Source organism: Fulmarus glacialis, unplaced genomic scaffold, assembly GCF_000690835.1.
Source record: "Fulmarus glacialis isolate BGI_N327 unplaced genomic scaffold, ASM69083v1 scaffold17686, whole genome shotgun sequence".
Lineage (NCBI taxonomy): Eukaryota > Metazoa > Chordata > Aves > Procellariiformes > Procellariidae > Fulmarus > Fulmarus glacialis.
This window is the reverse complement of record NW_009216411.1, coordinates 31,183-48,968: the sequence shown is the minus strand read 5'-3', so window position 1 is coordinate 48,968 and position 17,786 is coordinate 31,183. Positions and strand designations below refer to the sequence as shown.

The following is a 17,786-nucleotide window of genomic DNA, read 5'->3' as shown; positions in this document are numbered from 1 at the left end:
CTGGATGGGATCCTGTCAGGTCCTATTAATACTCACCTATGTTCAAAGGAAATGCCCTTCCTAATGCATCCAGGTGTTGCGTGTCTTTTTCATGTTTAGTGTTACTTGGCCACCTTCTTGAGAATGAATATATTATTTAATTCCATTATATTTCTGTTATTCCAGTAATATTTATTGGTTTCTTCTTCTGTGATGTAGTGTTTCTTTTATACTGAAAAGCGCTTCCAACTTCGGATGTTGACATAAGAGAAACCATGAAGGACTCTCCTTTCAGTGAGAGTTCTGACTTAGGTTGAACCTAAAATCTCACCTTAAATGTTGGACTGGTGTTCTAAGTTGCCAGCTTACGTAATCGAATCTTTTGGTTGATTTATCTTTAATATCTTAAAATATTAAATTATTTTTAAATAATTTAATATCTTTAATATGTATCCTTTTCTTACTGCTGCTTCCTTTTTTTTTTTTTTGAAAGTAGATGAATAGCCAAAAAAACCTTCTATTTTTACTTTTCAATTTCTCTTCCTTTTTACAGGTCTAAGTAGTTTTATCTTTTGATGTTATTTTAGCTTTGTTTTCTAACTTCACAGGTGTTTTTTTTCCACTGGTCTCTGTCATCCTTCTTACATACTCCATGCTTAAACATGCATCTTTTTGAGGGGGATGAGGCAGAGGTTATCAACTAATTATTACTGGGATACTTCTCTAGATATTTTCCCTCACTTCAGATAGAAATCCCAGTTTGATTTTTGTACTTTAAAACTTTAATGCGGATTTTAAGTTTGTAAGCTCTAATTCGGTTCTGTTTGCTTTCGTAACTAGTGCCTTTAATTTTTCAAATCTTTTCCATCTGTAGTTAAAGACTTTTTCTTTGGGATCCTTGTTTTCTTCTCCCCATTTCCAGTAATGGGAAGAGAGTCAGATTTAGAAAGCACTAAATGTTGTTAGGCAGGAAGAACTGGCAGATAAAAGCATGAAGAGGGCAGAGTAAGAAACCACAGCAGTGGACAAGGCATGGAAAAGAGGAGAAGGGAATAAATTGTGATGTGGCTTGGGCGACAAAGGAGGTATAGGGATGAAATGAGGAAGAGTGAATGGTTTTCTGCCTGTTTAGTGAACTAAGCCGAGTTACTAATACACATGGTAACGGCTGGGACTGCTTCAAAGAGAGGGGCTTGGGGGTGCTGGGATTCTCCCAATACTTGTAACCTTTGGTAAGTGATGGCCTAGAACTTGTAAGCTGCTGCAGGAAGAGTGAGTTTTGGAAACAGTAGTGTTTATATCAATGGAGTTAGCAATGGAGAAGGATTGGTAAGTGAACAGAGGTGGTTTCGGAGGGAGAAAAAGTAATTCTTGGGCATAACTTCATTGGTGAAGTTGTTGGGTTTTCTGATCAAGTAACAGAAGTGATATAAGCCTGGATGGAGGGGAGAGGCTTTGATAGTTATTTTTGTAAATTAATACAAGCATGGCAGTAAGGCCTTAAGAGCATTGAGGTAATAGATTAATGTTTCTAAACACAGTAAATGTTGCATGTAGAAACCATCTACTTAAATGTAACAAAAAGAAATCTAGAATTTTTAAAACAAAACATTGTTTGGCTTTGTACTGTGGTGTAATACCATCTAACTTTCTCATGCTTTTGTCTGTTTTATCTCCAGGAGATGCTCTAGTTGCTGTAAATGATGTTGATGTGAATTCTGAAAACATAGAAAGGGTTTTGTCTTGCATTCCAGGTCCTATGCAGGTACAGTAGTTGAACTTTTATTCCAAATGTCCTCTGTAAAAATTAATATTGTTTCTAGCCTTTTTTCCTTAGGAAACAGAACTTAGGCGGTCTTTTTCTTAGAACTTCCTCATCTACTTTTTGAACACATTGGTTGACTTCAGTCAAACTTAGAGTAGAAATTTCAGAGTTTAATTCTGGTAAGTTTTGTGAAAATAGATAGGTGCAAGTAAGTGACTCAAGCCAATGTCCCATTAAGGGACATTAGGCACAGTCCAGCTGTTACATATTCCGTTTGTCATCAGCTAGAGTCAGAAAGCACATGCAACATTGTGCAAGAGGTAGCAGCATACTTGTAGGTTTAGACTAACCACACCACCTGATTTTTTTTGCCCAGTGTGAGAATCAAGGTATTCTATGCTTGCAGAATTCTGAGTGTTCATGTTTCTCTATGAGAACTAGTACACACATAAGTGAAAAATCAAGTTTTATTACTTTTCCTGCTCAGAAAACAACTTCATTATTACGTTACCACTTGCATCAAAATTAATTACTTCTTGCTAAATACAGGGAAGTAACTCTTTTGAGACCTGCACAAACTTTTAACCAGTAATAGTTGTAGTTATGGGCAAAGCTGGCAAGTGTGTTTGCTTTGAGAGTTGTTATTTTGAACACAAAATGAACACATTCTCAACAAATGAAGGACAAGGATGTAATGTGGTGATGCATTGCTCCTGGTGGGTAATAGGGCTGGAGATGGCAACCTGGCAATAGCATGTATGAAGCAAGATACTGATGTCTAGCTTAAAAATAACGTCAACTGCAGAATAGTAGTGGCTTTTTGGTCAATTACTGTTCTTAAAATGGTAATAATTGCTATGGAAATACTTAAATAAAATAATTATCTCTTCATCAATATAAGAAAGACTCACAAACCACAAGAGAGTAAAAAGAAGCCTGAATTAAAAAGTAGTGCTATTAAAGATATTTAAGAGCATTCAAATGGAGAAACTGATACCGCTTTCATACTTAAATAGAAAAATAAATTCTTGAGTATTTAAGAGCTTTTAGATTACTTTTAAGATCTTTCAAAACTGAACAGTGATGAAGATTGATAGAAGTCAGTAATAAACATTGATACAAAAAAAAACCCCCAAAACTGACCTGATGAGTAATGTTTCTTCCCTCGAAACCTACTGCATATATCTTCTCTTCTAGCTGAATAATAATTTTGGAGCTATAATGAAGAATTAAATAACTAATAAAGAATTAGATAGTTATTTCAGAATTAAACCAGGAGAGTGTTAATTACTTAGGATGTTAGTAGTGTAAAATTAAGTATTTTGGGTTATTCTGCTTAAATGTATTTTCTGGTGGACAGGAAGACAAGGTAAAAGTTGCAACCTGCAGATAGGAGATGGAGCAGGTTAAAATTATAGTGTCTCTTACAGTATGTCTGTAACCTCTTGGTAGTTTTTCTTCAGGTAGAATATATGAGGTGATAGTAGAAATGTTTTACTGTCCAGAGATAAAAAGGAGTGGAAATTTTAGGTTTTATTAAACATGCTTCTGTTCGCAACTTACATAGTGTGCCTGTAGAACTACATCTGCAACTGCAGTAAGATTGAGTACTAGTATGTCAGTTTAGGAAGCTTTCCAAGATATTTGACAGTACAAAGCTTGCCTAAGCTACCAGAGTTGTGGTCAGGTATTGGCAGAGCTCCATGGTAGAAAAACCTTGTCTTGCCTGTCTTTGACCAAAAATGGAGTTGCTGTAACTGTTATTAAATACAGAATGATTTAAAAAAGCAGAGATTATATAGTTTATTTAATTGTATCCTTGCTAGATTAGAGTATACGTATTACTTGCTGCTAAAATGCAATGCAACCCTTTATATAGTAGTTACTTTTAATGCAACATTAATGTTGACATTGTCAGTAAATCTGTCAAGTAGACAGATTACTTGAAATGTGTAACTGTTTGTCATGTTGGCTTTCCCAAACCTTTTATTAAAGTGCAATTATTCCTTTTTTACTGTGCAGTTTGAGACAAGCCAGAAGAATGATTGCTGAAATAGACCAGTGGAGAATTTAAATACAGAGTTCTGGGGTTTTTTTGCAGTATAGAACACTGTGTTCATGCTGCTGAAGAAACAGAGGGTTGTTGTTTCTGAGATTTAGTAGTAAAGACAGCTGTTACACAAGCAAAATTGTTAATGTATTCTCATTCATCATATGTTGCAAAGTATCAAAACAAGATGCAGTTTAAAGCTGTTCTACCGTGGTTATAAGTTATTTACATAAGCAAAGTCACTGCTCTTCTGGGTTCAGTGTTAAAAATTACTGGAAGTAATTTCAAAAACTAATTACCTAGATTCTCTCAGTTGCAGCATGTGGCATAACATCTCTCATTGTTACTATCATTTCCAGAATTTTGTTTTCCTTACCTCAGTTTAGGCATACTAGCTTCTAGGCATGTAAGGGCTAGTTTAGTGTATTTATTGAGCAATAGAAGTCCAAATGCTACATCTGTCTTTTTTTTTTTTTTTCCTAATGTTTCTGTTCAGGTGCTTGCATGTCACCTAATAAGATAAGGTCCAATTCTGATTAAAGCATTGGATACCCCGTCTAGAAGTTCTGTAGCAGTTACTGAATGTGACAGGACAAAGCATACCCCTCAATCAATGCTTGAGATAGTATGATAAAGTTATATTCTCCAGTCTATACAATTTTACATTTCTATAACCAAAATAGCTGTTGTTTCCTATCACCACAACACAGAGAAGGCAGAATACGAAGGGGAAGATATGCTAAAAGAATATACTTTTCCTTACCCTGATACTCAGAAGTTGCAGAACCATTTTACCCAAAGATTTCTAAAAATATTCAGCCCGAGGCAGACATTCAGAATCAGAAATTTCAGCCTGAAATTTTGAGTTACAGTTGTGCAAACCATAAGCACATGGAAGACAGAGACTTACAACAGGAAATGGCAGGCAATCTTAAAAGGCAGGCAATGCCACCAACTCTGTCTATAATAAAATCCATATTCTAAGACATATAGCTTTCTTGCAGATAAACAGAAAGCATGCCTTTCTGGGTCAGACCAATGGTACAACAGCTACATTTTTCTGTTTCTTACACTGACAAATGTTTAAGTAAAGAGTGTTAAGAAACAAATGAAATACAGAGTGACCTTCCCATCATACTTCTCCAGCTGCCAGCAGTCAATAGTTAGGGACTTGTTGGATCACTTACACTGTTGTACCTTCTTTTTTAATCTAGTTCTTAAAATTCCTTTGACGGCCATAGCATCCTGTAGCAGTGATTTACATAACTGATTTGTTACGTTCTTTTTTGTTTGTTTTCAAACTTCCATCTAATTAAGTGCATTTCATACCACAGGTTCCTGTGTTATGAGGAGTAGTTAACTATCTGTGTCTTATTCTTCATATCATTCCATGACTTGAGAGCTCTGTCATGTTCCACTTTTGTCACATCTTTCCTAAGCAGAAAAATCACCATCTATGTACCTCATAGTTTGCTGTTACTATCACCTTCATCAGTGCCTTCCTACAGTTTGATTAAATTCTTTTTGAGAACTGTTCTAAGCATTGCGAATATGTGCATGCTATGTATTTGTAGAGTGGAATACTAATATTTTCTGTGCTTTTCCCATTCTTCATTTCATTTCCTTTTCTGTTTTTTTGCTGTGCGTTGAACTGATTTTCTTAAGAGAAATGGAATCGAAGTTGTGAAAGATTTCATAGTCAGTATTTACAAAAGGGTACTTCAGTAGTCACATATTTAATCAGATCCTGTGCACTGCTCAGGACAAAGATCCATTTCTCCTCCACAAAAAAAAAATAGTTTTAAGGTATGTAGAAATGTAGTCTCTTAGTCATTTTCTATTACAGCATTTTCCAGCCTAGATGGTCCTTTTCACAGTAATTCTTTTTTTAAAGGCAGGAAATAGATTAGAACTTGGACAAAAGTAGAGAGGAACAGAAAATGACATGTTTTAAGCTGTTAGATAGAATTAAGAAGATTTGGAAAGGAACTTGTAGTCAAATTGCGGAGGGACATCTTTCTCAAAATACCGTGACTTCACATCTGAGCAGTGCGGTATTGCCCACAGTGATGTGGGAGGCAGCATGGATGCCTACAGGATGAGGGAGAGTTAAAGTTCTGTTTGGCCCAATTTGTTTTGAGCTCTTGCTTGGAGGGCCATATGGTTGTGTCTCTAAGACAAGGCAGACTGAGTTTGTTTTTGGTTTTTTTTTTTTAAATTGAGAGACGAAGAGATAGACTGCAGCAAGAATTACATCTGTGCGTCATTAGTTTAGAGATTGTAGCCTAAGTATCATGAATAAGCATCCACAGACAAGATGTAGTAGAAGTTAAGAGAAATAACTATTGAGTCTTGAGGAAATCTGCAAGAAGTTAAACAGGGTATGAGGAGAATCTTCTGAAATATATGTAGATGGCGTGACAAAGAGAGAGAACCGAGTCTCAGAATGCCAGAGAAGAAAACATACATCTATAAAACTGTGAACGATCAAGTTACTGGGTCTTAAGAAGCCATTGCTGCTTAGCTGGATGTTTCTGCTCCTCGAGTCCTGTTAATATGCAGTGTAATGAATTGAAACTGAAATGATGAAGAGAGAGCGAGTGATGAGTTACTGTCAGAAAAGAAGGTGGTAGCACATGGCAAGAGAGCAGGATTGAATGCAATGCTGTTCCAGAGAATTTAAAAATAGGACCAAAATAGGAGAGGAAGAGATTAATGAGAAGTGTTGGGAGGAAGTAGAGTGGAATGGGAGGAAAGCAGCCAGTGACATAAATGTTGTAGCTGGAAGAGCTGATGATGTCATTTCTCTCTGATCTAGTTTGACAGGCAGTGGGTGTTTTAAAGCATCATTATTTCTTGCTGGCACTCCTCTCTTTAAGGATGTGTATACACATACACAATTATGAAAATATAAATTATCTATATTTAAATGTATATATTACCTCTGTTTGGGCTTTTCAAATCTATTGCAACTGGGAAAATATAAACATTTTTTTTTGCATCAATCATTAGGCTAAACTGTCACTGACTTTAAAGAGAAGCAGGATTTGGTGTGATGTATTATGTTTAGAACTTCCCAGTCAATAGGCATGTTAAGGATACTTTAAGGCAGACAAACAATTTTGAGTAAAAACGTATGAAAGAGGGAACTAAGAGTGTGCCTGCTTAGTCCAAATGGATATATTTTCAGTCACTTTGAACAATGATGAAAACTAAGGTATCATCCAAGAAAATAAATCAATTTATTCTTCTCGGAAATTACAATTTTATGCTCAGTCAAGAGCTAGGTATTTCTCACATATCCTTCTTTCATACTTAGGATGAAGTGTTCATTCACAAAAAAAATTATTACTCTTTCATTTCATGACTACTGGCACAATTAAAATAATTTTTTTAAGGCAGTGCTCATAAAAAATTCGCTCTGTAAAGCAAATTTTGAAATGTATTTCCACACCAAGTTTGGATTTTGTGTTGCTTGTAAGCCAGGAAATACGTGTTTATTCTAAAACTCCTGGTTTTATTTGGGAAATAAAGAACAGTAAACCTCATGTAACTTTTTGATGAAGTAAGCTTAATCATCTAAACTTTAAGTTATTTTTTAAGAGAGAATGTGAGAATGCTCTCTTAGTGCTTTGATTATTTTTTTTCTTCTGAAGACATAATGCAGCAAGTGATGTAAACAATTTTTATACTTCTTGTTAGTTGTGTACAGCTGTTAAATATGGCAACAAAACTCTTATTTGCTGACTTTACAGTTTTAAAAAAAAAGCTAACATAGTGAAAACATTGGCAGATTGAAAGAAGAATTGTTACTGAGTGTTACAAATTAAGACTTTTGCAGTGTAATGTAAATCGATTTTCCTGTGCAAATGTACCTGTCAGTGTGCTCAAAAAAGCAAAGAAATGCTCATGAAAAAGCCTTGGGGATATATACTTATGAAAGCGCTGACATTTTCAAAGAAGTCAAATATTGTGTGTGTTTCAAAAGGTTTTGTGTTCAAACAAACCCAGAGCAGTAAGTATATTTTTCCATTCTCAAAACCATAAGAATTAAGTATGAAAACACACCAAACCACATGCTTACTCACATGGTTCATAGAGCACGTAATAGCTGGCTTTGTCCTTAATAATAGATGGTTATGTAATGCTGAATATATAATTGGTTTTCTTGAAACAGCACGAATTTTTTGAATGCTTACATCTTTGTCAGTAAAGCTAAGAAAGGGCTTAAATCTCTTAAAGGGCTCCAACTGCATTTATTTCATCTGATATTAGAACGTATTTGTAAGTACAGCCTCATTTTCACAATAATTAATTATCTTAATAGGTTAAACTTACATTTGAAATGTCAATATTTGAGCCTGAAGGAACTTCTCAGCAAAGGTATAAACGGGCACAGTCAAGTATGAACAATCTGGTTCGGCTCTTGTGGGGAGAAGATAATATGGACCTTCAACAGGCTATACAAGATGTGCCTCATATTGTTATGTTCCTCACACTGAAACTGGACTCTGAAACATCTAAGGATGAGGTAAGTGGCTAACTAAACAAAACTGAAGATGAAGGGTAACAACTGACAACAGCAACTGCTATGCCTTTTGATGTACAACAAAAAAAAAAAATCTTGCTAATCATTTTGAGTAGTGAATAGTCTGTAAAATGTCCATTTTGACAGAAATAAGGCCTGAAATTCCAGGGAAAAAAAATCAGTATCACTGCTGACAAACTCTAATTGGACTTGAAATGACTTCAGCACTGCTGAATGTCTTTACATAAAGAGCAGGCTAGAGGTGTTAACAGACATAGCAGAGATAAATTCAGAAGTTCGTTATTGTCTCTCAGATGCTCACTGGGATGTTTTCAATATGCCTCTCAAAGTTGAACTATGAAATCTGCCTGGTCAAAAAAAATTTCCCCCGCAGGAGCTGTTGGCAGTCCACATATATAATCAGTCTAGCTCCTCCTGTTTTGAAATGCTAATGTGCCTTTTCTTAGAGGACTCTTGCATGTCTGCTGTTTGCAATCAACGGTTAATTCTTGATTGGGCAACATTTTTCAGCTACTGAAGTACTTTTCCTTTGTCCTGTAAAGCTTCCTTTGATATCTCTTTCCTTTTTGTGTTCTTCAGAAAAATTTTGCCAGTGTACGTATAACCCATTGTAAGTTTGTGTAGATGTTGTTCATGATGTAGCCATAGCTACAAATACTCCACTCAGAATGCAAGGACACAGAACAGTGTGGAGGGCTGAGTTTGGCCTCTTGCCTGATCTGAGAATGACAAATGGACAAAGTGGACTTTTTAGAAACAGACATTTGGAAAAAGACTCTTCTCCCCTTCTGTATATTCTCCTTAGATTTAGCATAGTGCCCCACTTACATTATCTGTGATGTGGAGATATCAAATGAAGCACAAGTTTTGCTAGTCCCCAGGGACTGGGATGGCGGGACAGTGATGGGAGTGGGGAGCAGAAGAAAGACATTTTGCTTTCTCTCCCCTGGATTTAATCCTTAGATCGAGTCAGGGCTCCATCCCTTCTCTGAGATGTCTTTATTTTTTTGATACTGTTTTTCAACTGATACAAGTCTGTACTGCTCTGCTGGTGATGTGTAATAGAGAAAAAGTGTTACAGCTACATATAATGGAGTTTAATTTTATTTTCTAGAGACAAGGCTGGGGAGGAGAACCCTAGAAAATTACATGATATCATAATATCATGTAAAAAACGTGAAGTTTGCAGAGTCGAGTGGTTGAAAGCTAGGAAATGACAGATTTATGGCTACTTGTGCAACTTTAATTCAGCCCTTTTGTACGTACGCAGCATGACATTGTCTCAAGTATTACATTTTTTCTGAAAGATGCCTGTCTTGTGCAGAGGACAAGATGGATAGATGAGTGTTTATAATTAAGGCTTATTAGGGAACCATAAATCCAGTACTTCATAACTCTGGAGTACTTGATTTTGCAATATAAATCATGCTCTTAACGTATTATTTTTAAGGTAATGTATGCTTTGTTGCTTATTACAGCAACATACTACCACTATAAGCTCTGGTTTGCAGCTCTTTCCAATCCTGTTTAAGAGACTAAATTTTTCATGGGAGGTACCTTCAGCAGAAATTAGTTTATACAAGTGTCTCTTATAATTATTACCTTTTTTTTTTAAATAGCGTTGCAACTAGGCAAGGTCATTCTGTGCAATTTTTCCCACCCAGAGACTGCTTCCATTAGAACATATGATACTGCGGTATTTTTCTGCTTTGTTATTTCCCTATAATAAAAATGAAAAGAGCTCATTTAACTGTGAATTAAATAAACTTAAGATGCTTTATCAAAGTTCACTTACATATTGCAAATAGTTCTTTTTTTCTTCGATTCTAAGTTTGTAGTCCAAGACTGCTATGTTATGTGGATAGAACAGCTATGGACAATTTCTTTAGACTTAAAGACCAATGTTTTCTTGGTCATACAGACTTTATGAAATATTAAAAAAAAAATTATTTCAGGGCCTCTGGCTCCTCTGTTGGTAGTTGAATAGATATGCAGATGTCTAATTGCAATTCCTGCACTTCAGAGTAAATGGAGTACTGCTTTCTTGCCCCATTATTTCTTTACACTCTCCCAAGAAACAGGATTAACCCTGAATGTTGAGCAGAGGTAAAAGAGGGATTGTAATGCACTTGTTCTCCCTTCATACTGTGGAAGAATTGTTTCCTGAGAAGTCTTGGCAGTTATGCAGCCCCAAATAGTCTCTAATGTTGAGAGATGCTTTGCTTGTGTAATCAAGCTCTTTATAACATTTCCTAACAAAAGAATGCCGCCTTCTTCAAGGCATTTGTCTTTAAATTCATTTGGTGAACAGTAAGCGACATTTGTCCTGTAGATGTACTGTTCCAGATTTGTTTTACGGTAGTACTTCAAGTTAGCGGTGAAGTTATACACCTATGCTATATTGCACAACAAAAATATAATGATCCTTTACTAAGCTTGTTTACCCATATCCAAAGGAGGCATGGTATGCAGATCACATCCATGACAACTAGACAACACTGACAACTAGAACTAGTAAATAATTCTTCCACTTGTGAGCTTTTGGCACCCAAAAATAGAATTAATGAGCTCTAAGACTTGTAAGCTCTATGTACTCAACTATAAAGGAAAGCAGTATTAGAAATCATTTAGGATGCGTGCATGCATGTGCGGAGTGTCCCATATGATAATGGTTTCAATGAGTAAGGTTGATCTTGTCTTTTCTATCTTTTATTTCAAGGTAGGTGTTACGATTATAACATATGTTATTTGTACCTGCATACAACTATAACATCTTTATGTGTTTGAACTGATTTTGGTGATACCACGTCTTAAAAGGAATAATGTTCATATTCCTCCTACATGATAGTGTTACTGGAAGCATGTGTTTAGCATACTTGCAAAGTAGATACTACTTTCGTAGATGTTAAGATAGCTTGGTTCATACAGATACTGACTTGTATTTCCTGTAGCGTTTCTCCCTGTTTTTATAATTTCTGAATTAATCTTTAAGAATTCATAGTTGTCTTTCATCTACTGTTTCTTTTTTAATTTTATGTAAGATCCAACTTAAAGCCTCTATTGTCAGTGCACTGTTTGAAGATCATAGGTTTTTAGCTGGTTGGCACCATTTTGACAGAATTTCTTTTAGCCACGTTGTCAAGACTGCACTATTGGTTTTGTTTTTTTTTTTTTTTAAACGTTATTTAGGCTCAGTTTGAGAAATTAGTAAAATAAAAATAAAAAAGGGAAGCTGTTTGATAAGGCAATAGTTTAGATAGTCTGTCCAGGTTTGGGTTTTTTGGGTTGAGGGAGAGTTTACACTTTTTAAGAAATGAGCTACTTCTCATTTATTAATTCCATTCTCAGTGGCCTATGAACTTTTGCCTTGCTTTGAAGCAGCTGATCTTGTATGGTGGTATGTGCTGAACCTTGCTAACTCATTAATATATATATGTGATACAGCTATGACCTTTTGTTACAGTTGTCTTTTCTTTCCTTGGGAAAGTGTACAGATAATTCTCAAATGAATTTTGTGTAAAGGCCCTAGTTCATAGTGAGGAGAAAAAAAGGCTCTTTCTAGCCCTTTGTAGTGCTGTAATTAGAAAATGGCAGGTTTTACTCCAGCTGAGGGATTGAGTCAGGAAAAAAAAACGCTCGTCACTAATGAGTATTTGAAAATAGAGCTAATTAAATTGGATAAGAATGAAGGGTTTGCCAGGTCCTTCTGTAATGAAACTTTACATTCTTTTAATCTTGATGAAGGAAAATTTTCTAATGGCACTGGCTGGATGTGCTTAGTGACATAAATAGGAAAATTAATCATGTCTGTGTTTCTTTTGTTTGTGTAGAAAAATAATTTACTATACTCTTTGCATTGGCTATGCTTAATATTACATGCATTATTTCTGGCCCATCGTGATTTGTCAGAAAGCAATAAATGTGGGGGAATCATATGTTTGCTTATTACTGTATTTTTATGGTTGCTGAAATAATTAATATAAAATTTTTGAAAACGCTTACATAAAAAAATATTTTTAAAAGCTGGTTAGAAAAATAAAAATAATTGTCAAATATTTAACTCTACTGATCTTCAGTTTCAAGGTTACTTCTTTAAGAGTATGCTGACACAGATGGTCAGAGGTTTGGTGATAAAATTGTTAATGGTGTATATGTTATTTGGGTATATACCTCAGTTATATTTTGTGCTACACGTGTGAAGCAATTAGATGGGGTTATATAGAGAGATTGGAGTTTTCATATTCTTATTGTTGGTTTTAAAGAGCTGTATGTTTGATGATTTAAATCACAATTTAAATATTGAAAGAACCATACAAATATTAGCTATCTCTTGGAATCAGATTTGTTAAGTGTACTTTAAGCTGTAAAATGCAGTGGCCATACCGTTTGTCATTTTATGTTTCTCCATATAATAATGATTCTAAATAAGTCCTAATTTTCTATAAAATAGAAAAGTTAAAACTGTCAGAAACATTCACGTGCATTTTGGAACTTTCCAGTATGCCTGTGCAGACCACCGCTTGTTTTGATACCATGTGAAAGTATATGATAAAAGCTTTCATGTTTAGAAAAAAATTGATGCTAGGAAAAAAAATTGTTACCTTGTTTTCTGTGGGGGTTTTTTTGTGCTTTTGTTCTTGGTTTTGCTTTGCTTAACTAACAGTTAACTTTCTTCACAGCAAGAAATTCTTTATCAGTACCCCATATCAGAAGCATCCCAAAAACTGAAAAGTGTGAGAGGAATATTTCTCACACTATCTGACATACTGGAAAGTGTTACTGGTACCCAGATTATCAGGTAAAAGTATTTGAAATGTAATGTATTACTACTTCTATTATTTTATACATATGTGTACAGAAGAACAGCCATGGGTCATGCATCAAGTTCTAGACAAAACAAGAGTGACTCTACCTGTTAGGCAGTAATGTTTTAACTAGAACAGCGTGCCTGAAATTGGACTGCTCAGCCTGGATGTACCTTGATTTGGGGGAATTTCTTTGTCATGGGTAGCAATGACTAGGATTTTTAGTTCAGTGAAATTGTTTTTAGATCCCATCTTAGATCTCTTAAAACATCCTTATCTAAACTGGGATTCCATGGCACTGTACTATGGCAGATGGGAAATTCCACGACAGCTTCAATCATATTTTAAAAAAATTAAAAAAGGATAAAATGTAATTCAGTTAAATTTATGAGTGCTTGCTACTTTTAAATTCATTTTATTTCACATTCAGCTTGCAACACCTGAAAGATTTTTGTATCCACAGTCCAGGACTCTAGTAAGAAGTGTAATAAAAATTACTCCTGAGTTTTTGGAGCAGTGTGACGGTGGTGGAGATATGTCGAGAGATTATTGAATATTTAAAGGTAGATGATTTTCTGATAGAATAATTAGAAGTGAGATAGCAGGTATCACTTTGCAGTTTCACACTTCTTCCCATTGAGAATCAGTATATGAGTTTACATCTTTTGGGGGTCTCTTCTCTTTTGCACATCAGTGCCTTGTGTGCCAGACACAAGACCTGGATGGGTATAAAAAAGCCAAATGTAAGTGGCATTTCAGGCCCAAGAATACAGAGTGCAAGCAGTAGTGCAGTAGTGAACAGCATTGGCAATAATAAGGAATTCCTCAAAAGGCAAAAAGCCTGTTTAATATATTTAACTTGGGTTTTCCACTGATAAATTTTTCCTTAAAAGGAGTTCTTGAAGTGCTTTTGAATATTTTTGCTTACCAGAAAATTAATACTGGTTAATTTACTTTTGTTTACATTTGTTTCTTTTAATTTTTTTTTTTTCTCAGATTTGTTGGTATCCTGCTGTTTTGAGTAAGAAGTTTTAACACTGAGTTTTAACCATGCTTATAACTTTCTAGTTAGTAAGTTACTAAAAGTAATGTTGCTGATTTAGCGATCAATAGGAATGTGGATTTACTCCATTAGCAGCAGGTATCAAACACAGGCTTTTGATCTTTTGCATATAACAGTATTTTAATGCAATGCCACATTAATTAGCACTGAAGTATGTTAACTCCTCTTAAATGCTTATGCATTATTAATGGAAATTCTCCTATATAGAAGCATTTTTGGACATGTCCAGATTTTCAAACACATCCAAAAGACAAATCAATCTGTTGTTTGATGATCTATACCTATGGTATCATCAGAAATACAATACAGAAATCCATGTTAACGTAGATTCACCTTTCCTGTTAAGGTTCTCAATTTCCCATTTTTGAGTTCTAAAAATATAAAAGCACTTCTGCTTGTCTCTGTGGACTGTCTCATCTCTTCAAAAAATACAATAGATAATCCCCAGCTCTCCTATGAAGCTTCTTCTGTCAGAAGAGTAAATTATGATTATTGTGTCTGCACATGTATTGTGTATCTTTTGGGATGGGGATGTTTACTTCTTTGTAGTTAATTGCATTATAAATATATAACTTGTTTTGTTTGGAAAGTACTTTTGGTTACATGAAGGATAAAAATTTTCTTGTGATCTGCGGAAATACTAAGGTATTTCGTAACTAATGAAATGACAGTATTGTTTTATTCAGTACCATCAATTTTACAGTATGAGTTGGTGAAGCAGGTTAATCATGGAGCCATATCCTAAAAATTAAATTCTTGAATCTTTCAAGCTTAAACTAAAGTTACCCTTTTTTCACTTTGCAGCAGTGTTATCTTGTTATTTAAAATTTCTAACATGATAGTAAGAAAGGTGGGGTTTGCTCTAAATTTAGAGTTCGAGATATTTACAGGCCTTGGTTTTAGCAGCAACCAGTACATTTAATCTGATAATGCATGGTTTACTGCTTATTAGAACATTGGGTCTAATTCTGTTTCATGTTCTAATCCACTCTATGGTTCAAATGAAAGTTCTCTGTGTCTTTCTGGGATTGCTGAGCTTCGTAGAGCAATTTTCTATACAAGGAGATAGCATGAGAATTCAAGCTTATGTTTATCACTCAGGTAATATGTTCAAATACCTCTTAGCCTTGTTTTTAAAACGTGTGGAGTCTTTTTAAATGGTTTTGTGAGTGACTACTATGTTCAGAACCTTCATTAGTACCTCTGGTTGCCTCACTGTGATCTGAAATGGCATTTATTTTCTAAGTTGATTGTGTTAAAAGCTAGGCAGGAAGACTTTAAAGAGCATCAGAATCATTCAGAAGACGACTGTGGCGCTTCAGTAGTGGTTGTTCATCCTTTACGTTTATATACTTGAAAATGTTGTTACTACTGGTGTGATCTGTTTGGAATAGAAATCAGAGAGTCTTTGAGTTCTGTAATAATTAATATAATTACCTAGCCCAGTTGCATGCATGTGATTATAGATGAGCATAAGACTTTGCATATAAAATACATATAAATTATTCTGGCTTATAATGGTGGTCTTTTATAACTTCATAGTGTTAACAGAAGTACTTCTGGTTTAATTTTTCTAGTTCCTCCCTTTTCTTATGCGGAAAACTGGTTCAAGTTGTTTACTGGAAAGAATCTGACAAGTTGCTTGTAATTGGCCTTCCTGAAGAAAAGTGAGTTTCAAAGATAATGCCTTGTTTTCCTTTTAATTTTATTTTGTTTCGTATTATGCGTCCTCAAATTGTATTCTTCCACCAAAAAAGCAAGAAAAGGAGGGCTTACAATGTACTCTTTTTAGTATAACTAGTTTCTATACCTGTGATTTTTGATTGATTTTGTTCGCATCTTTTATATATCCATTGTTACAGTTTCTTTTTCATTCCCTCTAAAGGGAATAAGGTCTCGTTAGATTTCAGAAATGCGTGTAGACTAGGAAACAGTCATTTTCAGTGTTTGGTAAAGTCGAGTCCTGATTAGAGGCTACTGAATAACAGCAGTAATATTACGTATTTATGTGTTCTAGGAGGACTTTTGGGGTTGTTTTCCCCAGCTTCGCTACTGTCTGTCATCATGGGCAAGTCACTCAAAGGAAGTCTCTCATACGGTCCAATGAAGAATTTTTTGTTTGCCTATGCTTATTCACAGTAAAGATGTTATAAACATGCTGTACATTTGAATTTTTGTTTTTTAGTGTGCCACTTCCTCAGCTGAGGAACATGATTGAAGATGTTGTCAGGACCTTGAAATTTATGTACAGTTCTTTAGACAGGTGAGTTCTTTCAAAAGTATTTTCTTTTCAGTCACTCATTTTTCATTGATGCTCACTGAAAAAGACAGCTAGTAGCATTAATTTTAATGTTTACATGGAATTTCTTTGCATGTTCCTTTACACTTGCACAAAAACCAGAATTCTGTTCTTGCCTTTTTGTTTCAGTCTTAACACTAGTAAGACTCTTGAAATAGTCTTCATTACTTCAGAACATTTTGTCCTTGATTAGGTTAAATCATTCACATAATCTAAGTCACTGTCAATGTCAACAACACTCTGCAAATGTTATCCTTTGGGTTAAAGCACTGTCTGTAAAACATACGTATGAATCAGTGTTATATTTTTAACAAAGTAAACACTCCAGACTTCTCAACTTTATTTGGCAGAGTGACTGTCTTTCTCTGCATTTGGAAATCACCCAGAAAATTTTCAGTCTGACTGTAACCTAAATAAAATTGCCAAGGTAGGCTATTCATATGCTTGCATTCAATTCAGGGTTAAAGTGTGTATGCCATAGAGAAAGAAGAAGAATAATCTTAATTTCCAAAAGGATGAAGCTGATCATTGTCTCATCTTAAGTTGCTCTAAGATATCTACTGTAATGCTGTACAGCTTTAGTTTTTTCTTTGTAGGTACTGCCTAGATATTAGCCTAGTGGGTTTTTCATGTTTAAAATCAATGGTAAAAAAAAAAAAATCCAAATGTAGTATCATGCTCTAAAGAGACTTCTATAGCACAGAGGGTTATATAAACAAGCTACAAGCTTCTCAATGTTATTCTAACTCGGAGTTCATGTTTGTTCAGTGCTTTTTGCCAGGTGGAAAATGTTTCTCGCCTGGACCATTTTTTCAACCTGTTCTTCCAGCGTGCGCTTCAGCCTGCAAGACTCAAGTCAAATGCCAGCCCCAGTGCTCAGCACTATGATACCTGCAGTGCGTTATTCTTAGACAGTCTCCCAGGCTTGCGCTGGCTGACGTTGCCTCAGGAAATCAAGGTAATGTCATTTTCAGATCTCTCTAGAAAAAATTGTATATGAGAGGCCAGAAAATTGATGCAGGTATCTTCTGCTGTTATTGTGTAACTTACATAAGTGCTTTGCCCATCCCAAACCACCCATTTTCCTACAGGATCCTTTATTTAAGTTCAGAACCACACAGTCATTCCCACAGGAAACAGATTGCTATTAGGAGTGTAGTTTGATGACTTTGGTGTTATCTAGGAAGAGAATATGATGACAAAGGAATTAAACTTTATTTAAAATATATATATATATGCGCGCGCACACACACACACACATCTTTAACAGCAAGCA

The 17,786-nt window shown here is 35.0% G+C and overlaps 1 protein-coding gene across 1 annotated transcript in view; it reads left to right on the top strand.

Annotated features, from left to right (window-relative positions):
• Positions 1–17,786, top strand: part of INTU (inturned planar cell polarity protein) — a 44,532-nt gene that overhangs the window by 10,425 nt on the left and 16,321 nt on the right. The window contains exons 2-7 of the mRNA XM_009579300.1: positions 1,659–1,744; positions 8,122–8,325; positions 13,023–13,141; positions 15,789–15,878; positions 16,397–16,474; positions 17,279–17,468. Of these exons, the coding sequence (XP_009577595.1) occupies positions 1,659–1,744; positions 8,122–8,325; positions 13,023–13,141; positions 15,789–15,878; positions 16,397–16,474; positions 17,279–17,468 (767 nt within the window). The remainder of the gene's footprint in view (positions 1–1,658; positions 1,745–8,121; positions 8,326–13,022; positions 13,142–15,788; positions 15,879–16,396; positions 16,475–17,278; positions 17,469–17,786) is intronic.